The sequence below is a fragment of the Halichoerus grypus genome, chromosome 2 (genome assembly GCF_964656455.1).
Source record: "Halichoerus grypus chromosome 2, mHalGry1.hap1.1, whole genome shotgun sequence".
Lineage (NCBI taxonomy): Eukaryota > Metazoa > Chordata > Mammalia > Carnivora > Phocidae > Halichoerus > Halichoerus grypus.
Window position 1 is genome coordinate 91,500,035 of NC_135713.1, and position 17,153 is coordinate 91,517,187.

A 17,153-nucleotide genomic window follows, 5' to 3' on the forward strand; every position below is an offset into this window, starting at 1 on the left:
CCAGTGGCTGGAGAAGGAAGGGTCTGGCCACTTCAAAATATAACTGCTGATGCCGAAGACCTCTTTAAATTGATGCTTCTCCACGGGAAGAGACAGGAAAGAAGGGTGACAGGGACCAGGCAGTCCTTATCGGTAAGAATGCGCTCAGTAGTGATCAACGAATAAAGGAATTACAACACAGTATATCCATCTGGTGCTTCACAGTTTACTAAGCAGTCTCTCATTCATTACTTCATATGAGCTGATTATAATATCAACAAAGGAGGAAACTGAACCTGAGCAGGGAAGACCCTTGCTAAAGATCACAGGACGCACTTTGATTCTATTCTTGCTATGAACCGAAGCGCTAAGATTCTATTCCTGTTTTCTGGCTCTTCCCCAGTAACACTGGGTTTGATGAGCCAGAGTGTCTTAGTTCTCTGGCTGTGATCTCCCAGGCTCTTTGAGGCCTCATGGGGCCAGAATGGCAGGGAAAAGAGGGCTGCCTTGCCCCTCCCCTGCCCTTCCTTTTCTTCTGACCCCATCTCCTGCAGCCCCAGGGGAGATGACCTACTGGGGAGAGCAAAGTGGTGAGGTTGGAAGTGGAGTGGTCCCGCTCAAGTCCCTCTGCTCACCACTGCCAGAGGGGCCAGGAAGTTCATAGAAGATCCAACTCCCTCCTGAGCTCCGAAAGCAGACACATGTAGAAGAGGAAGGAAAGGATGAATACCTACCATTTACATCAACATGGATGGAACTGGAGCAGATTATGCTAAGTGAAATAAGTCAAGCAGAAAAAGACAATTATATGGTTTCACTAATATGTGGAATATAAGGAATAGCACAGGATCATAGGGACAGGGAGGGAAAACTGAATGGGAAGAAATCAGAGAGAGAGACAAACCATGAGAGACTCTTGACTCTGGGAAACAAACTGAGGGCTGTGGAAAGGGAGGTGGGTGGGTCGGGGGGTAATGGGGTGGTTGTAACAGGGTGGATGGGCATTAAGGAGGGCACATGATGTGATGAGCACTGGGTGTTATACACAGATAATGAATCATTGAACATTACATCAAAAACCAATGATGCCTTATATGTTGGATAATTGAATTTAAATAGGAATGGGATAAATCTGTAAAAAAAAAAAAAAAGAAGAAGAAGAAGGAGGAAAGGAGATGAGAAAGGATCAGAATGAGAATATTAAAAGAGAGGAAGGAAGAAGAGGACACACAGATGCCAGAGGAGAGAGAAAAGGCAGAGGCAGGGGTGACCTGTGGGGGGACAGGGGTTTTATTTTGCTCTTCATGACGTCATCATGGTCCTGGGACCACCTCACAGATGCCCTTTGCGTTGGAAAAAAAAGTTTTTCAAAGGCTTCTATTCTTGCAGAACTTTAAAAGACAATGCCCATTAATTACCAAGCTACTTTTAAAGAAATGAAGACATCATCATTAAATTACTGTGCTGAGAAGTGTCCATCCTTTTGTAAAGATGGTCTCGGTACCAAACTATATTTAAAATGCGTTTTGCTAAAGTAATGAAATGGCTAAACCATGAGAGCAAGGGCATGCTAGAGAGAAAATTCAAGGTGGAAGGAGGCAGGACATGACAAGATAGGACTGTGTCATGGAGGCTCTCTTAGGCCAGGCAAAGAGGCTTGACCTTTCTTCTCTCCTTGAGGGAAGCTGGTGAAGATTTGGGCAGGGTTGCATGATTAGGCTGGCACTTAATATGGTCATTCTGCAGAGAGGAGGGGAGACTAGAGGGATGGAGGCCAGGCAAGGGGAGAGGGGCAGCTACTCCAGGCAATGATTATAGAGAGCAGAGGGGAAAAGGCCAAAAATATGCAAGGGATAACATCAGCAGAATAGGGTCACTCATGTGGGGAGATGGGTGAGGAAAGTAACTCTCAGGTTTCTGGTCTGAGCAACTGGTTAGCTAATGGTGGTATCATGAGTGGAGCTAATGCATGGGGGGGAGGAGAGGGGCAGTCTTGATGAAGGTGGATGAGGAGTTTAGTGTAGTCTGACGTGCCTGTGGAACAACCAAAAGGACAAAACCAAGGCTGGGGAGAGTTAGTTTGAGACACAACAGCTTACAGATGGTAATTCAAATGAAAGAGTACCTACAAGTCACCTAGGGAGGGCTCACAGTGGCACAAGGGTGGTGGGCCAAGAGTGAAATTTGGAGAACATGGCCATTTAAGAGGTGATTAGAGGAGGAGGATGGATCTACAAAGGAGACCTAGAGGGACTAGTGGGAGGGGTGCAGGGAGAACCAGAGAGACTAGCATCATAAGCCAAGGGAGTAGAGTTACATGAAGAAATGAGAGGTCAACTGTGTTCCAGAAAGTTAGGAATAAAAACTGTCCACTGAACTTGGAATACAGAAGTCATTCCTACGTGCTGCAGCCATTCAAATATAGAGGTTAAACGATTGTAATTGACTTCAGTTTCAGTTTGTTAGGAAGTTGGCAGATCACCTCTAGCAGTCTGGTTCAGTTTAGAATTATAGATTTTTAGGAGTCTGTTTTTATCATGTGTCCTCTAATCTGCCTGAGAATAGATTATTCTACATTCCTTTGCACAAAACAACTTTTAATCTAACTTTGTTGATTTGATCTTTTTAGAAATTTTACTAGCTTTCATGCCATCAAGATACCGTAGAACCTAAAAGCGATATCTCTTACTGTCAGAGCCGGACCCTAGAATTTTAAGTTGCCATGAGTGCATGGTTTGTCCACCTGCTACCTGGTGTATCTGGGTGGAGTTTGTTTTGAACTGGACAACACCTTCTAAAGGAAGATAGCTAGATCATCTTTGTTATTGAACCATGTTTTTAGAAAACCCAGGGTTCTACATTGATAGTAATATCACAACCAATTGGAATCTCTTTCAAGATTTTATGTGGTTGAAATGCATATTGTTAGAACAGTAAGAAATTTGAGTCAAAACCATATGCTTTCAGAAGAAAAGGGAAACAAATGACATTAGATTATGTAAAAGCAGGACTTCTTTGGAATGTGTTCTTGTACCACTGGGTCATTGTTTGGAAGCTTGGCTTGTAGGAAAAGACTTCATATTTAGAGCATTGTTTTTTTTAAGATTTTATTTATTTGACAGAGAAAGACACAGCGAGAGAGGGAACACAAGCAGGAGGAGTGGGAGAGGGAGAAGCAGGCTTCCCGCCAAGCAGGGAGCCCGATGCGGGGCTCGATCCCAGGACTCTGGGATCATGACCTGAGCCAAAGGCAGATACTTAACGACTGAACCACCCAGGCACCCCAAGAAATCAAATCTTTATGAGCATTATCCTGTGTTGATCCTTTCTGGTTATGAGAAGGAAAACTAGAATATCCTCAATTCAGGTCAAAGTTCCTGACCCAAAATTGTAGAATGAAGGCAAAAATTGCCAAAGCAGAATGATGACACAGTACTTAATGAACATCCAAAGTCCAAGTATTGAAATTGACCTCTGGACAAGTATGCTCTGACTTGGAAGCCTGCAGAAAGGGTGAAGTTTGTTTACCATACTTAACCTGAGTACACAGCCAGAGCTGTGAGCCTGACTTGGTCTCTGAGCCTGGGAGAGCCCTATTTCTCCACTGATTGACAATTACCTGCAAATAGGTATGCTTCAGCACCGAGGTCCCCTGTACTCCGTATATTTCTGCATACGTGCTATAGCTGGTGCTCATGCACACGTGACCTGCCTTAACCCACCTCTATGTATCCCAGCATATCCCATGGATGTCTTCGTAAGAATTGAGTAGTTTTTTCTTTAAAGTTATCCCTCAGAAAAGAAGGAATTGCTTTATATTTGAGTCTTTACAGTGTCTCTCAGAATATAAGGCCTACTCAGTTTTTAATTTTATAATTATTTAAATTATTTAAAAATAGGTAGTACACATGCACAGGGTGAAAATGTCAAAAGGTATGAGAGGGCATTCAGTTAAAAGGTAAGACTTCCTACCATCAGTATCTCCCAGTTAGCCAGTTCCTATCCTTAAAGACAACCAATATTACACACACACACACACACACACACACACACACACTAGCATATACTTGGAGCACAGTATTCAAACAGCTATGTACCTTTCTTTTTTTCATTTAACATTGTATTTTACAGATTGTTTATATTTATCTTGAACAAAAAAGTAAGAGATATTGACTTAAAAAAACCTCAGTCAATACTAGTTTGAGATATTAATAGGACATCATCTGACAAAGTCAGAAATAGCAAAAAAAGAGAAAGAAAGAAGTTGAAAGGGATTGAAGACTTCATGTGCCTTTTAAAGACCACTTCGGGAAGCAGTCCAATTCTGATGACAGCAATATGGTAGACTTGGTGTCTAGAACAAGCTAAAATTTCTGGATAAAATATTTACAAGCATCTTTGCGAATACATCTCAGCAGACAGGAAAATAAGAGAAAACCTTGAAGTCTAGAAATGATTAGAAAACACAAATGCAGCAGTGTAAGGAAATAGAAGAGCTGGCATTTGCTCAGGACTCTGTAGGCTCTAGAAGACCTAGAACTTGTGTTTTAATGGGCCTGAAAAAAATCAGGACACAAAGCCAGTGGGCCATGTTACGTGGAAGGTTGGATCAGGGAACCTTATATATAGCTGCAAACCTAAAAAAATGATACTCTTGATGAGTCAAGTAGAAAAATCCCAATCCACAGACAGCTCTCGTAGGGATGCTTTCCTATCTCAGCCTTAACCCTAGGTAGAATGGGAAAAATAAACAAACAAACAAACAAGCAAACAAACAAAAAAACCCCGCAACTGTTACCTTTGAGAAGTCAATCACAAGTGCATTCTCATGTAGATTTGGTTTCAAAATTCACATGGCTTGTTTGGACTGAAACAGACCATGTGAAATTTAGGGGGAAGTGGCACTGTGTTATAGTTCCCCCAGCTGATCTATAGCCATAAATGCAAACCGCTGGAGAAATGACTTTAAGCCCAGCTCTCAGGAATTCCCCACACACATAGATCCAAGGAATATAAACTCCTAGTCAAAAATCATAAAAGATAAAAATAAATGAGTCACCAAAATCCAGAGGAAGCACCAGACAATAGAAGGAGGCCCAGAAAGACTACAGTTACTGCATTTATCATATAAAGAATATTAAATAAGAATGTTAATGTATTTTAAGAAAGAAAAGAGAATCAAAAGTATTATTATTTAGGAATAAAAAATTACCTAGAAGTTTTGACAAAGAAACAAAGAGAATTTCTATACAAAAATATATATAATAATTTAAATTTAAAACTCAGTGGTTGGAGAGGTGCCTGGGTGGCTCAGTCGGTTGGGCATCTGCCTTCAGCTCAGGTCATGATCCCGGGGTTCTGGGATCGAGCCCTATGTTGGGCTCCTTGCTTGGTGGGGAGTCTGCTTCTCCCTCTCCCTCTGCTGCTCCCCCTACTTGTGCTCTCTCTCTGTCTGTCAAATAAATAAATAAAATCTTTAAAAAAATAAATAAATAAAACTCAGTGAATGGGTAAACCACAGATAAGACAGTAACTGGAAGAGAGATCTGAGGGAGTTACCTAGAATGCAGATGGATTGGCAAAGAAATGGGAAATATATGGAAGATTTGGAGACATAGAGAAAGGAGTAAGAAGTCTAACATGCATCTAATCAAAGTTCCAGAAAGAATAAAAAGAATGGGAAAGAGGTACCATTTGAAGCAAATGATACAGACATTTCATTCAGAGGTAACAAGAGGGTTTAATATACATGTGAGAAGATGTTGGACCTCATTAATCAGGGAAATGCAAATTATAACCAACACGAGATGTTTCACACCCACAAAATTAGAAAAATTTGAGGAGTCTACAATACTGTCTAAGTGAAAATGCGGAGCAGTGGGAACTCTAATAAACAACATACAGAAGTGTAAATCAGTACGGTCATTTTGTTACCTAAAAAATTCTGTTGAAAGCAAGGACTCTGCATGTGGAATAAATCAGCACAATTAAGTTTATTAGTTCATTCATTCAATAAATATTTACTGAGCACCCATATTCAGGAATTATATTAGAATTTAAGAAGAAAATCAGTTCCTGACCAAAGGAGCTTAGGAACTAGTGGGTCAGACAATCAAAGATCACACAAATAAACATAAAACTGTAACTGTGAAAGAAAGATGCATGTGAGAGCTCCTAACAGTGGGAATTAGCTGTTAGGTCTGGGAAGTCTTTCCTGAAGAAAAGATGTCTGGAATGGGCCAACAGAGTATTGAGGAGGAAACAATTTCCTCTACCTTATAAACTACGTCTAGCTGGTATAAGAATTAAATTGACATGAGACAGATTAACAGGAGAAAATCAAACAAAAATTCAATTACATGTATACTGCCTATATACATGGGAGAGACCCAGAAAAACACTAACTCACTGAGATGGCGGAAGCCGTCACCTTAAATGCCATCTTCAGCCAAAGACAAAAGATGATATTGGGGGTGGTGAGTCAGTTATGGGAGGTTACCAAGAAAAGCACAGGAAACAAGAATAAGGTTATTATGCGGATATAAGTCATTTTCTTCTTCACTGACAACTTTCTAGATTTAGAGTCATCCCCCTCTTTCTGGTACAGCAAGGGGAACAATCCTTACAAATGGAGATTTTTTTTTTTTTAGACACATAAATATGTCTTACCAATGGGTAACTTCTACTGGGTTTTCAGAGCTTCTCTTCTATCTACAGTTTCTTAAAAATAATGAGCCTAAAAGAAGCAACATGCCAAAGAGGCGTATCTTGGGGTGGCAAAATTTGCTCCCCTGTAAGAGAATAGGAGGTAAGGGGAAGAAGGTGGTAGTGGCCAGGGAAATTGCAGCTGACAGAGGGAACAGCATGAGCAAATGCCCTGGTGTTGAAGACAGTACTTCGTTATAGGACTGAAAAAAGATCTTATAGTTGAAGCAAAGAGAGAGATTGAGAGAGAATATGATGGGGGGAGGGTGGTAGGAGTGGCAGTCCAACTCGCGGGGGCTGGAGAGGTAGGTATAGGCCAGACAAGGAAGGAAGGGCTTAGGGCCAAGGGAAGGATTTGGGCTTTTATTCTAGGATGTTATGGGATATTTCTGACACGTTTTTAAGCAGATGACTGAAATGATCAGTGGAATGAAGGGGGAAAAAGTGAAAAGACGATCAATTAATTATAAATCTAAAAATGTCATGAGAAAATGCAGTTCAAGGTCTTTGTAGCCACACTTCTCACTTACATGTGACTATGCCAAGAATGGCCCCATTCCCAGTTCCCAACAGCTGGCCAGTCTGGGCTCTTGGGCTGCAAGCTCAGCTCTGCTTCTGACAGCACAACCAGGATGGCACCCCTGATTTGTAAATCCTCCCCTTACCTCCTCAACAATAGCAAACGAGATTTAAGCTGAGCTGATGATTCACTAGATGATGCAGGGAGCATAAATGAATACATTTTACTGCTTTGCAGCCAGAGTAAATGATTTCTCCATTGTTGAGAGTAAAAACCAATTTGTCAGTAAATGAAGCAGATATGATTCAAAGGAAGCAGAAGGACACGAGAAGTACTCATTGTGTCTTTTCTGTTTGTGACTGCATTCATTGCAAAACAGTAACCATGGGAGGCCACGTTCCCATTCTCAAGTTTATACTAGAGCAAACTATTCTGGATTCTCAGTGTCGGTGGCCCTTTATAACTCCGATTCCTTTCATTTTAACAACCTTATTGAGGTATAATTGATGTACCATGAATAAAAATTATTATAAATAATTATAAATAATAATTATAAATATACTTATAAATAATTGATATGCCATAAATTCATGTGCTCATATTTGAAGTGTACAGCTTGGTAAGTTTTGAGACATGTGTACCCCCATAAAACCATCACCACAATCAAGATAATAACATATCCATTAAGCCCCAAATTTCTTTTTGCCTCTCCCCACCCTGATCTGCCCCTCCTCCACTCCAAACAACTCGAGTTTAAATGTGATTATTCTCTTAATCAAAATTCCTGTGAACTTGAAAGATAGGTTGGAATACAATCTCTAAAAGGGCCTTTCTGATCCATTATCTTATCCAGTTCACTATAAATACCCACCATTCAGGTCAAAGTCACTCTGTAGAACGAAATTCATTTATTTCCTCAGGAGATTTAAGTCTTTGGGAATAACTTAATTTTTCTAACTATCCCCTGAGTTTAGTGTGCTGCTAGGAAGAAACAGCCATAGTCCCAGGTTGTACGGTTCACTCCACCAGTATTAATGTTTACATCTACCTTTCAGACCCCATCTGTGACGAAGAGGAAGGAATGGTTCCCACAAGTGGCACATCTGTTCAGAGCATTGAACTTGTCCTCCCACCCAATGCAAACCATCATGGAAATACATTTGGTGGCCAAATTATGGCTTGGATGGAGACCGTGGCTACTATTTCTGCAAGGTTCTTGGTTTTGACCTTTGGCCTGTGATGTTGGGTTCCAGTGAGGAGAGATTAGAAAGGGTCTGAGTCCTGGTTATGGAGCTAGCCAAGGAGACGAGGGGAGAAGAGTGTTGCCTTTTAGCAAAGTGAAAAAATAAGTCATTTACCTGTTTACCTTAGGATTAATCTGTCCTTTTGTTTGAAGGTGAATGTTTATGTTCTTGGTTCAAAAATAAAAATGAAATGACTGTTTTGATACTTTTTTCTGAATTCTAAATGTTGGTCATGTAACCTTGAAACTCCCTGTAATGATAGTTATGGCACAGTGGATGCAGAATAGAAATAGAGGACAGCTTTTGCACTTAAAAATAGTCAAGTTGCAAACTTTTTTAAAGGCGGTTTACAATTAGGTTTGACCTTTGAAGTTTCTGGTTACAATCTTTATGGCCAGAGGATTAACTGAAAAATAAGAAGAGAAAGAGAGAGGAATTTGGAAGAAAATTTTTAAGTACTCCTCAGTTTCAAAAAAAGGCATTTTATTTATTTATTTTTTTTAAAGATTTTATTTATTTGACAGAGTGAGGGAGAGAGCAAGCACAAGCAAGAGGAGGGGCAGAGGGAGAGGGAGAAGCAGACTCCCTGCTGAGTAGGGAGCCTGATGCGGGGCTTGATCCCAGGACCCTGGGAAAATGACCTGAGCTGAAGGCAGCCGCTTAACCGACTGAGCCACCCTGGCGCCCCAAAAGGCATTTTATTCTTAATGGAACCATGTAGGCAATTGAGCAGCTTTAAGGAACATTGTGTATTCTGAAAATGCATTTGAACAGGAACTGTCCTACCAACAATTTTTGTAACTGTTGAAAATTGTGAAGATTTTATTTTCCCAAAATTAAAAGAATTTTATTATGAATATGCCTATAACTGTGACTATAGTTAGAAACCTGTAGAAATCCTTCTTATAAATTATGCACAAATAAGAGAGCTTGTTTTTAAAATGAGATTGTCATTCTCAATGACAATAAAACATTTGAACCTGTTCTATTGTAAAGGCTTACAATATAATTAACTATGACAGAGTGTGTTCTCTCGGTGTTGGCACAATTCCTTTGAGTAATTGAATGACTATAGTGGGAATCTTTAAAATGTAGAAAATTACAAAAGTAACTCTGAGATCAAATATACTTTATAAATATTCCAAAATTTCACACACACACAAAAACTGTAAAATGTGTACCTTGGAGCCCTTCAGGTTTTGTGTAGCAATCCAGGTAATTTTCCTGTAGGGAAAAAAATAAGTCTTTTGATAGACGAGTAAATTCAGTTAACTATGAAGCAAAGGAACTAGTATGAACCGTACGAGCTGGAGCTTCCTTCACTGTGCCCCCCTCCAACCTGAGAGTCACAACTTCCTGTGATGTGATCGTGAGCTATCAGGATGAACAGAACCCTCAAAGGAGAACAAAAGACACTGGTTTGTTTTTCGGGGGGACTTTTATAGGGAACAGAACAACAGCAGAAGCACCAAGCATCTTGGTGAAGACCCCACAGCTCGGGGACATGGTGTTTCCCAAAATATTTGCTGGGGAATGTACAGACTCTCCACATACATCATCTAGTTATTTATTTCACTCTTAAAAGAGTTTATTTAGAAAGCACATTAAATATTTGTCGATTGCATGTGTTAAGCAAATCAACAGTTCATGAAAATACTTAGAGAGTGAGCGCTTTCTCCTCTCTTTCTTTGTTTCCTCGGCCGCCTCTGTCCGGCACACCCCCTTCTGAAGTCCGTGGACATGTTTAAGTTCCGGGGACCGTCTGCTGTTGGAGACCGGCTTGTTTTCAATGCCATCGTCAACAATACATTTCAGACCTGGTAAAGCCCGTCTAATGCTCTTAGGCGGCTGTGAATGAATTCAGACTTGCACATGAATAATTTTTTTATTTTCCTTTCAATCTGGAGGTGAGTGTAGGGACTACTGCAAAGTAACCACGTTCCTTCTAATTGTTTTTGAAACTTCAGCCAGTCGTCCACATCTGTAGACACTCATTTTCACCCTCTTTGTTGCTTGGAGCCTCTTTGTACCTCATAAATTGTGATGGGTTGGTTTTTGTCTCTCTTTTTTTTTTTTAAAGATTTTATTTATTTATTTGACAGAGAGAGAGAGACAGCGAGAGAGGGAACACAAGCAGGGGGAGTGGGAGAAGGAGAAGCAGGCTCCCCGCTGAGCAGGGAGCCCAATGTGGGACTTGATCCCAGGACCTGGGATCATGACCTGAGCCAAAGGCAGACGCTTAACGACTGAGCCACCCAGGCGCCCCTGGTTTTTGTCTCTTAATAAGGGTGACTCCCAGTTGGCCCAGTAAGGTCTTGGTGTGTCCCTGTCACGGTTATTAACTCTTCCTTTCACTCTCGAAAGAGTCCCAGTGACTTCATGGTCAACTGACTCATAGTGGACCTGTTATTTATCACCAAGAAGTCCAAATGACTTCCCAGTTATTTTTATTATTCTTGATATACAATGAAAAGATTTAATTTCATATTATTTCTTTTAAAATGTGAAAAAGAGTATCTAGGTTTCCTATCCAATCTTAGTGTCTGATGCTTTTTAATATAGAACAGTTGTTTTTAGGGGAGAAAACTTGACTGTGGTACAATTAACTCCCCCCACCCCACTGACGCCCCATTACCAAAATATGCTCATGAATGTATATAAAGTCCTAACTGGCCTTTTTCCCACTTGATGGTGGGAAAGTAAAGCAGAAATACTTCCAGGACCTAGTACATCAGATCCATCGACCTGATGAAGTGGATTTTAACAGTTGCATAGATTTGCAACAACAGAGAGAGAGCCCAGGGCCCCCATTCTTTTTCTCGCTTGGAGAGTGGTGGCGATGGTGGTGGTGGCCCCAGCGGTGGCCGCGGTGGCCTCGGTGGGCAGAGGAGGCCTGGCTCGCTCGGGTTCTCTGCCCACTGCCCTGTGTGTTGCCCTCTGCAGTGTGGAAGTGGGAGTGCGCGTGGAAGCCTTTGACTGTCAGGAGTGGTCTAAGGGCCAAGGCCGTCACATCAACAGTGCTTTTCTCATTTATAATGCTGTCGATGATAAGGAAGAACTGGTCACATTTCCCAGAATCAAACCCATGTCAAAGGTCAGTTATTAGCACGTGAGTTTCAGTAATCAGATCACTTCTTGGGGGGAAGTGGTGGGTACAGAGCCCCACCCAGAATCTCCTCACACCAGTAACAACTTCCAAAGCTATTCCTCTTTGGATTTTTTTTCTTTTCTATATCACAAAGTAAAATGGAGTTTTTCTTTTCTTTCTTCCTTGTTTTTTTTTTCCCCCAAGTCACTCCAATCATTTGTTGGAATGACAGAGGCCCTGGAGACCTCACCTCTGCTTGGCTGCGTGCTGCTGTGGGAAGCACATCATCCTCCGGGGCGTACTTCTGACTCTCTTCTCCCGCTTCTTTACGTCCAGCCCTCTCTGCTGCTCCGCGTGAACTATATCTTCCCTTCATCTGAGAGGTGCCTTAGTGCCAACTCTCACCTTTTCTACAAACTCTACAGTGAGATACATGTATAATTCTGGGAACAGAAATGATAGCAATTGCTGCTTTAAAAAAGGAAAGAACAGGGCTGTAAAGGTTGTTTTTTTATCCATGCACCTGCCCTTTGTGGGTGATGAGGACGGTTCACACAGAGAAACTGTGTGTGTCCCAGCTAGCCCTTTCAACTGAGTTAGGCGAGAGAGACTTAAGGATTGTAGCACCAAAATATTAGAAATTTATTGATTTTACTTTGTTTTTTATTAAAGGACGATTTTAGACGGTATCATGGAGCTATTGCCCGCAAGAGAATTCGCCTAGGCAGGTAAGGATGTGGGTGTAAGGATTTTAAGCTATCTTCTCTTATCTAACAAATTATATAACAAAGAGCTCCTCTCTGGGTCTATGTTCCCACATAATGTAAAATGAGAAGGTCTGATGTTTCCTGGCTGGAGGCTAAATGTGACAGAAATTGTTCTTCCTGATTGTTCTGTTACTAAAAAAAGCAACTTTTAAAACTGCTGATTTCAATTCAAGAAAGTGTCATGGTTACTGTTGTGTGCTAAATGCTGGGAAGCAAACTTATTTATTATTAAACATTATTATTATAACATGTTGCTTAACATTTTAATTTTTCTCCAGAAAATATGTTATTTCCCACAAAGAAGAGGTTCCACTTTGTGTACACTGGGACATAAGCAACCAGGTAATGGTTTTATTATTTGGAGCTCTTCATGTAAAAATCACATCGTTGTAAAAATGGAAAATGACATCATTATAAAAATGACAGTTCCCATGTTTAACTGATTCAGGTTGTGCCTGCACAGGTTAGATGAAAAGGTGAATTATATCAACCAGACATCTCAAACGAAGCAAAACCAGTCAGTAAGCGGTTACCAACTAGTTGCTTCCCTGCCTTGTTTGAATTGCATGCACAGTTTCCAAAACTGACTTGGAAGGATCTGCCATTGGATACATTCAGGCAGCAGGACACTGGGATCTGGTGTCTCAGTGATTTGTGCTGAATGACATGCCTTCCAGCTTGCATTTTTATGACACAACAATAAAGTATTAGGCGTTTTAAAGTTTTTGACCATAAGATAGAAAGGGAAATCCAAGTTTACTGATTACATGTTCATTCCAAGTCATATTGAAAGGTAATGTTGTCTTTGCTCAGGACACCACTTAATATGCCACTAATTTGCAAAGCATGCAGGCCTCGTGTTATTTTGTCTGAATTCTGAATTAAGAGTTGGAGACAGAAATTATGTTACCTATAGCTTAGTTCTAAGCTCAGCATTACCACTTTGGCTCTAACATTTCCCATTTTCGAAGCAGAAACCATTTGATCACAGGACGCCTGGGTGGCTCAGTCGGTTAAACATCTGCCTTCGGCTCAGGTCATGATCCCAGGGTCCTGGGATCGAGCCCCGCATCGGGCTCCCTGCTCAGCGGGGAGCCTGCTTCTCCCTCTCCCTCTGCTGCTTCTCCCTCCTTCTGCTGCTCCCCCTGCTTGTGCTCTCTCTCTGACAAATACATAAGTAAGATCTTAAAAAAAAAAAAAAAGAAAAGAAAAGAAACTATTTGATCCCATATCTGTGGGTTGAACCCTCGGCTTTTACAGTATTTGTATTTTAGGTAGCCCTGAGTAACGCCAATGTGGAGGCTCTCAACAATCTGGCAGCCAGAAGTGGCTGGGAGGTTACCAGTGCGGTGGAAAAGGTAGGAGGCATCCAGGTACACGCCCAACCTGCTGTCCAGCACAAATGAAAGTGGTCGTGGTGGGGGTGGTTCTACTGCTTCTGCTGCTGCTTTTAAGAAGGTAAAAAACCTTTCTAGGAAACTATTTCTAAGAGCCAGATATCTTTCCAGCGCTGTCTCTAGTCCTCCATGCTGGTGGATTTGGGGTCCTTCAGTGCACCCCACACATTCCTACCTCTGAACTTAGTTCTCATATTCCGGAATACTCGTCTCTCCTTCTCCTCTCCATCTACCCCAGTCCTAACTGGTTTTCAAGGCCCGGGACGAAATGCTTCTGTGGGAAGCCACTCCTATCACCCCTGACTGAAGAACTTCCCCTGTAGGAACCCCCTTAGCAATTACTTTTTCAGAATTAATTTGTCAATTAATTCTGCACCGTCTTGTGACATTGCTTCCACAGCTACACTGAATTGACGTCGATGTCTTACGTAGTAGTTTAACTTTTTACACATGGTCTTTTTCCCTACCCTAGATGACAAACTTCTTAAGAAAGAAGCCTTGTCTTCACTTCTTGGTATCTCTCTTAGCACCTTTTACGCTGTTTTGCAGGTCGTCCAACTTAAGTACACATGTATCATTTGGATTCTAATTTTATCCAATTTCAGAGGTATGTTAAGAGAGCCGTGGAAGCTGATGCCCACACTAACTAGACTGTAAGGTCACCACCAGAGATAGTCCCAGATCAGAGCGGGGCCAGGCACGCAGGAGGTGCTCAGTCATGCCAGCTCTGTGCTCACGTTCAGTGTGTACTGGTTTTCATCAGTGAAGCCTCTACAGTAGGGTGATTATATGTCCTGCTTTTCCTGGGACAGTCCTGGTTGTCCCATCCTAATTAGTGACTGGTCCATCATAATCTGTTGTCTTATCATAATTACTAATAATGCCTCCGTGCCCCAGTCTGGACAATAAATGACATGCTCATTTACCTTAAAATTGAAGCAAACTCTGATACTACTTTACTGATTCTTTTCAACTTTGACCTCTTGCCAGTGTTTTGTTCTGGGTTGTTGGCTTTTATCGTGTTTTTGTCTTCACTTCTGAATCCTTTCAGGATCTCCCTTTACCCTCTTTGGATCCACTTATCTTTCCACGTATGCCTAATTCAGTGATGCCGAAACATAGGTTTCACGTTATAAAAATGATCTTTTTCTCTTTACCCCACATCAAAGATGCTTCAAGACTTTGTTTTCTTTTTACTAGTATGAAATCTGCTTCTTGCTTCGTTGCTGACATCTAAGCAGCATCGGAAAGGGCAACGTGTGTCTGGACTGGAGGAAGACAGCATGTTTTGTGAAGCCGTATAATATATAAAAACTTCAGTTCTTTGGGAGTTTGGGGCCAAAATAAACCTAAACAAAGAAATGCTGCATTTGTTAGTATCTAAGGCGAGCCATCAATATTTAATTCTTAATTTTTATACGGATACTTATTAGAAGATATCATATAATTATAGCAACGTTCTTATGCCATTTCTGTTGAATTTGAAGCCCTCCAGTTCTTTAGATTATATTTATGATAAAACTTGAATTTTTTTCCTTTCCAGGCTATCCTCTATCTCTCCTACTTTTTAAAGCTTTTATATTGTTTTAATTTTAAAATACAGCTTACTTTTTTCTGTCACCTTTTCATTGAATAATTTTTAAATTTTTTTTTTTTTAAAGATTTTATTTATTTATTTGACAGAGAGAGAGACAGCGAGAGAGGGGACACAAGCAGGGGGAGTGGGAGAGGGAGAAGCTGGCTTCCCGCTGAGCAAGGAGCCAGATGTGGGACTCGATCCCAGGACCCTGGGATCATGACCTGAGCCGAAGGCAGACACTTAACCATCTGAGCCACCCAGGCACCCCTCATTGAATAATTTTTAAACTATCTGTTACGAATCATACTCATTTCAGGTTTTAAAATCCATAGTTATTGTTGGGCAACCCTCTCAGGTCCCCTCCCTCCTGGGGAGCTTTGTACTATACTTGGCTATTGCTCAATAAACCTTGCTTTGCTGCCCACCCTCCCACCAAAAATCTGTACTTATTGTTGATACAAATTAGTTAAATGGCAAAAGTCTAAGATTTCTGGTATTTGTAATTAAATTGGGCAATACTTATTCTTTTAACTCATATTTCATTTCTGTGTACAGTGATGGAATTAATAATAGTAGTAATGCAAGGAGCACCCTGACCCTAAAGGAGCTAGTAGACTATTTTGGCGACATCACACATATACGTGAAACAGTGGAAGAATGATTTTCAGGTAGTTTATGAACAAGTGAGCAATTGTATTTAAATCATAAAGGTCAGCTCTTAGGCAGTTCAAAGTAAAGCAAGACAGTTATTTAGAGAGAACTTTGGAGAGGGGATGATTCTTTCCTCTTTGCAGATGGCTTATGTAGATGCTGGAGGGTGAAAGGGGCTGTCCAGGCAGTGAGCAGCTCCAGCCAAGTCCTCAGGGTAGGAATCGGCATGGGTAGGAGACTGACCTGACAGAGTGATGATGATGAAAGCCAGAACGGCCAGGACCACTTGAAAACCTTTCCATGGAAAAAAAAACCCAGCACAGGAAACTGACCAGAGGGCGCTATTCTCACTGAAGCTGGGGAGGGGCCGGTCCCAGAGCTCCACCTGTGCAGTTCTCTTTCCCCGAGCCCCTGGGGTCATTCCCCAGGCACCTCCAAGGAAGGGTAGCCTCCCCTCCCCACCCAGGCCTTGTATAAAATGGTTTTGTCCTCCTTCCCATACTGTTGTCTCAAAAACAACAGATAGTATAAAATTCTAAAATGAGACTCTTTTTTTCTTTGGCTGTTTGTATAAGATATCCAGATCCATTAAACAGAATCTTATTAGAATGAAAAAACAATATCAATATGAACTGTTAGCAATTTCAAGCTTACTCACTTTAAGCTTCATTTCATAGAATAAAATTCGCCAGGCATCAAACGATAAAAAACGTTTGAGTTGGTTACAGATGGAATTTAACCTGTATTCTTCTGAGCATGAAAGAGAACATGTTCTCCTGAAGAGTTGGTCTTGGAGAAATTTTTTCACTAAGCAGAAGTTGGCTTTTCTAAAATACTAGGGTTTAAAGAGATCAGCACCAACCGCCGCCCTTCCTCGTGGCCTTTGTCCGCACCGGTGCCATTGATTCTCAGAGCACAGCAATGAGAAGGACTTTCTGCTGCCTTCACCTCTGGGAGAAGGATCAAGATACCATTCCCTCGGCCGATGACGTACTCGGCGCCGGAGAAGTTTAGTGAGCTCTGTGAGGGCAGAGGTTAATGGCGGCTCCTCAGCTTGGTGTTTGCAGCGGCTTCAGGAAGCAGGAAGCCTGTGTCTACAACCTGGGGAGCAGCTTCCTGGGAAAGTGCTGTGATAGTTTCCTAGAGTTGTTGTAACAGTACCACAAACCCGGTGGCTTAAACCACAGAAAGGTATTGTCCGCGCTTACGGAAGCGGGAAGTCT

At 41.4% G+C, this 17,153-nt stretch overlaps 1 protein-coding gene across 1 annotated transcript in view; it reads left to right on the top strand.

The window, feature by feature from the left end:
- ACOT12 (acyl-CoA thioesterase 12) overlaps positions 1-17,153 on the top strand; it is a 43,757-nt gene that overhangs the window by 20,417 nt on the left and 6,187 nt on the right. The window contains exons 6-11 of the mRNA XM_078067134.1: positions 8,260-8,415; positions 10,148-10,268; positions 11,392-11,542; positions 12,209-12,264; positions 12,582-12,645; positions 13,578-13,661. Of these exons, the coding sequence (XP_077923260.1) occupies positions 8,260-8,415; positions 10,148-10,268; positions 11,392-11,542; positions 12,209-12,264; positions 12,582-12,645; positions 13,578-13,661 (632 nt within the window). The remainder of the gene's footprint in view (positions 1-8,259; positions 8,416-10,147; positions 10,269-11,391; positions 11,543-12,208; positions 12,265-12,581; positions 12,646-13,577; positions 13,662-17,153) is intronic.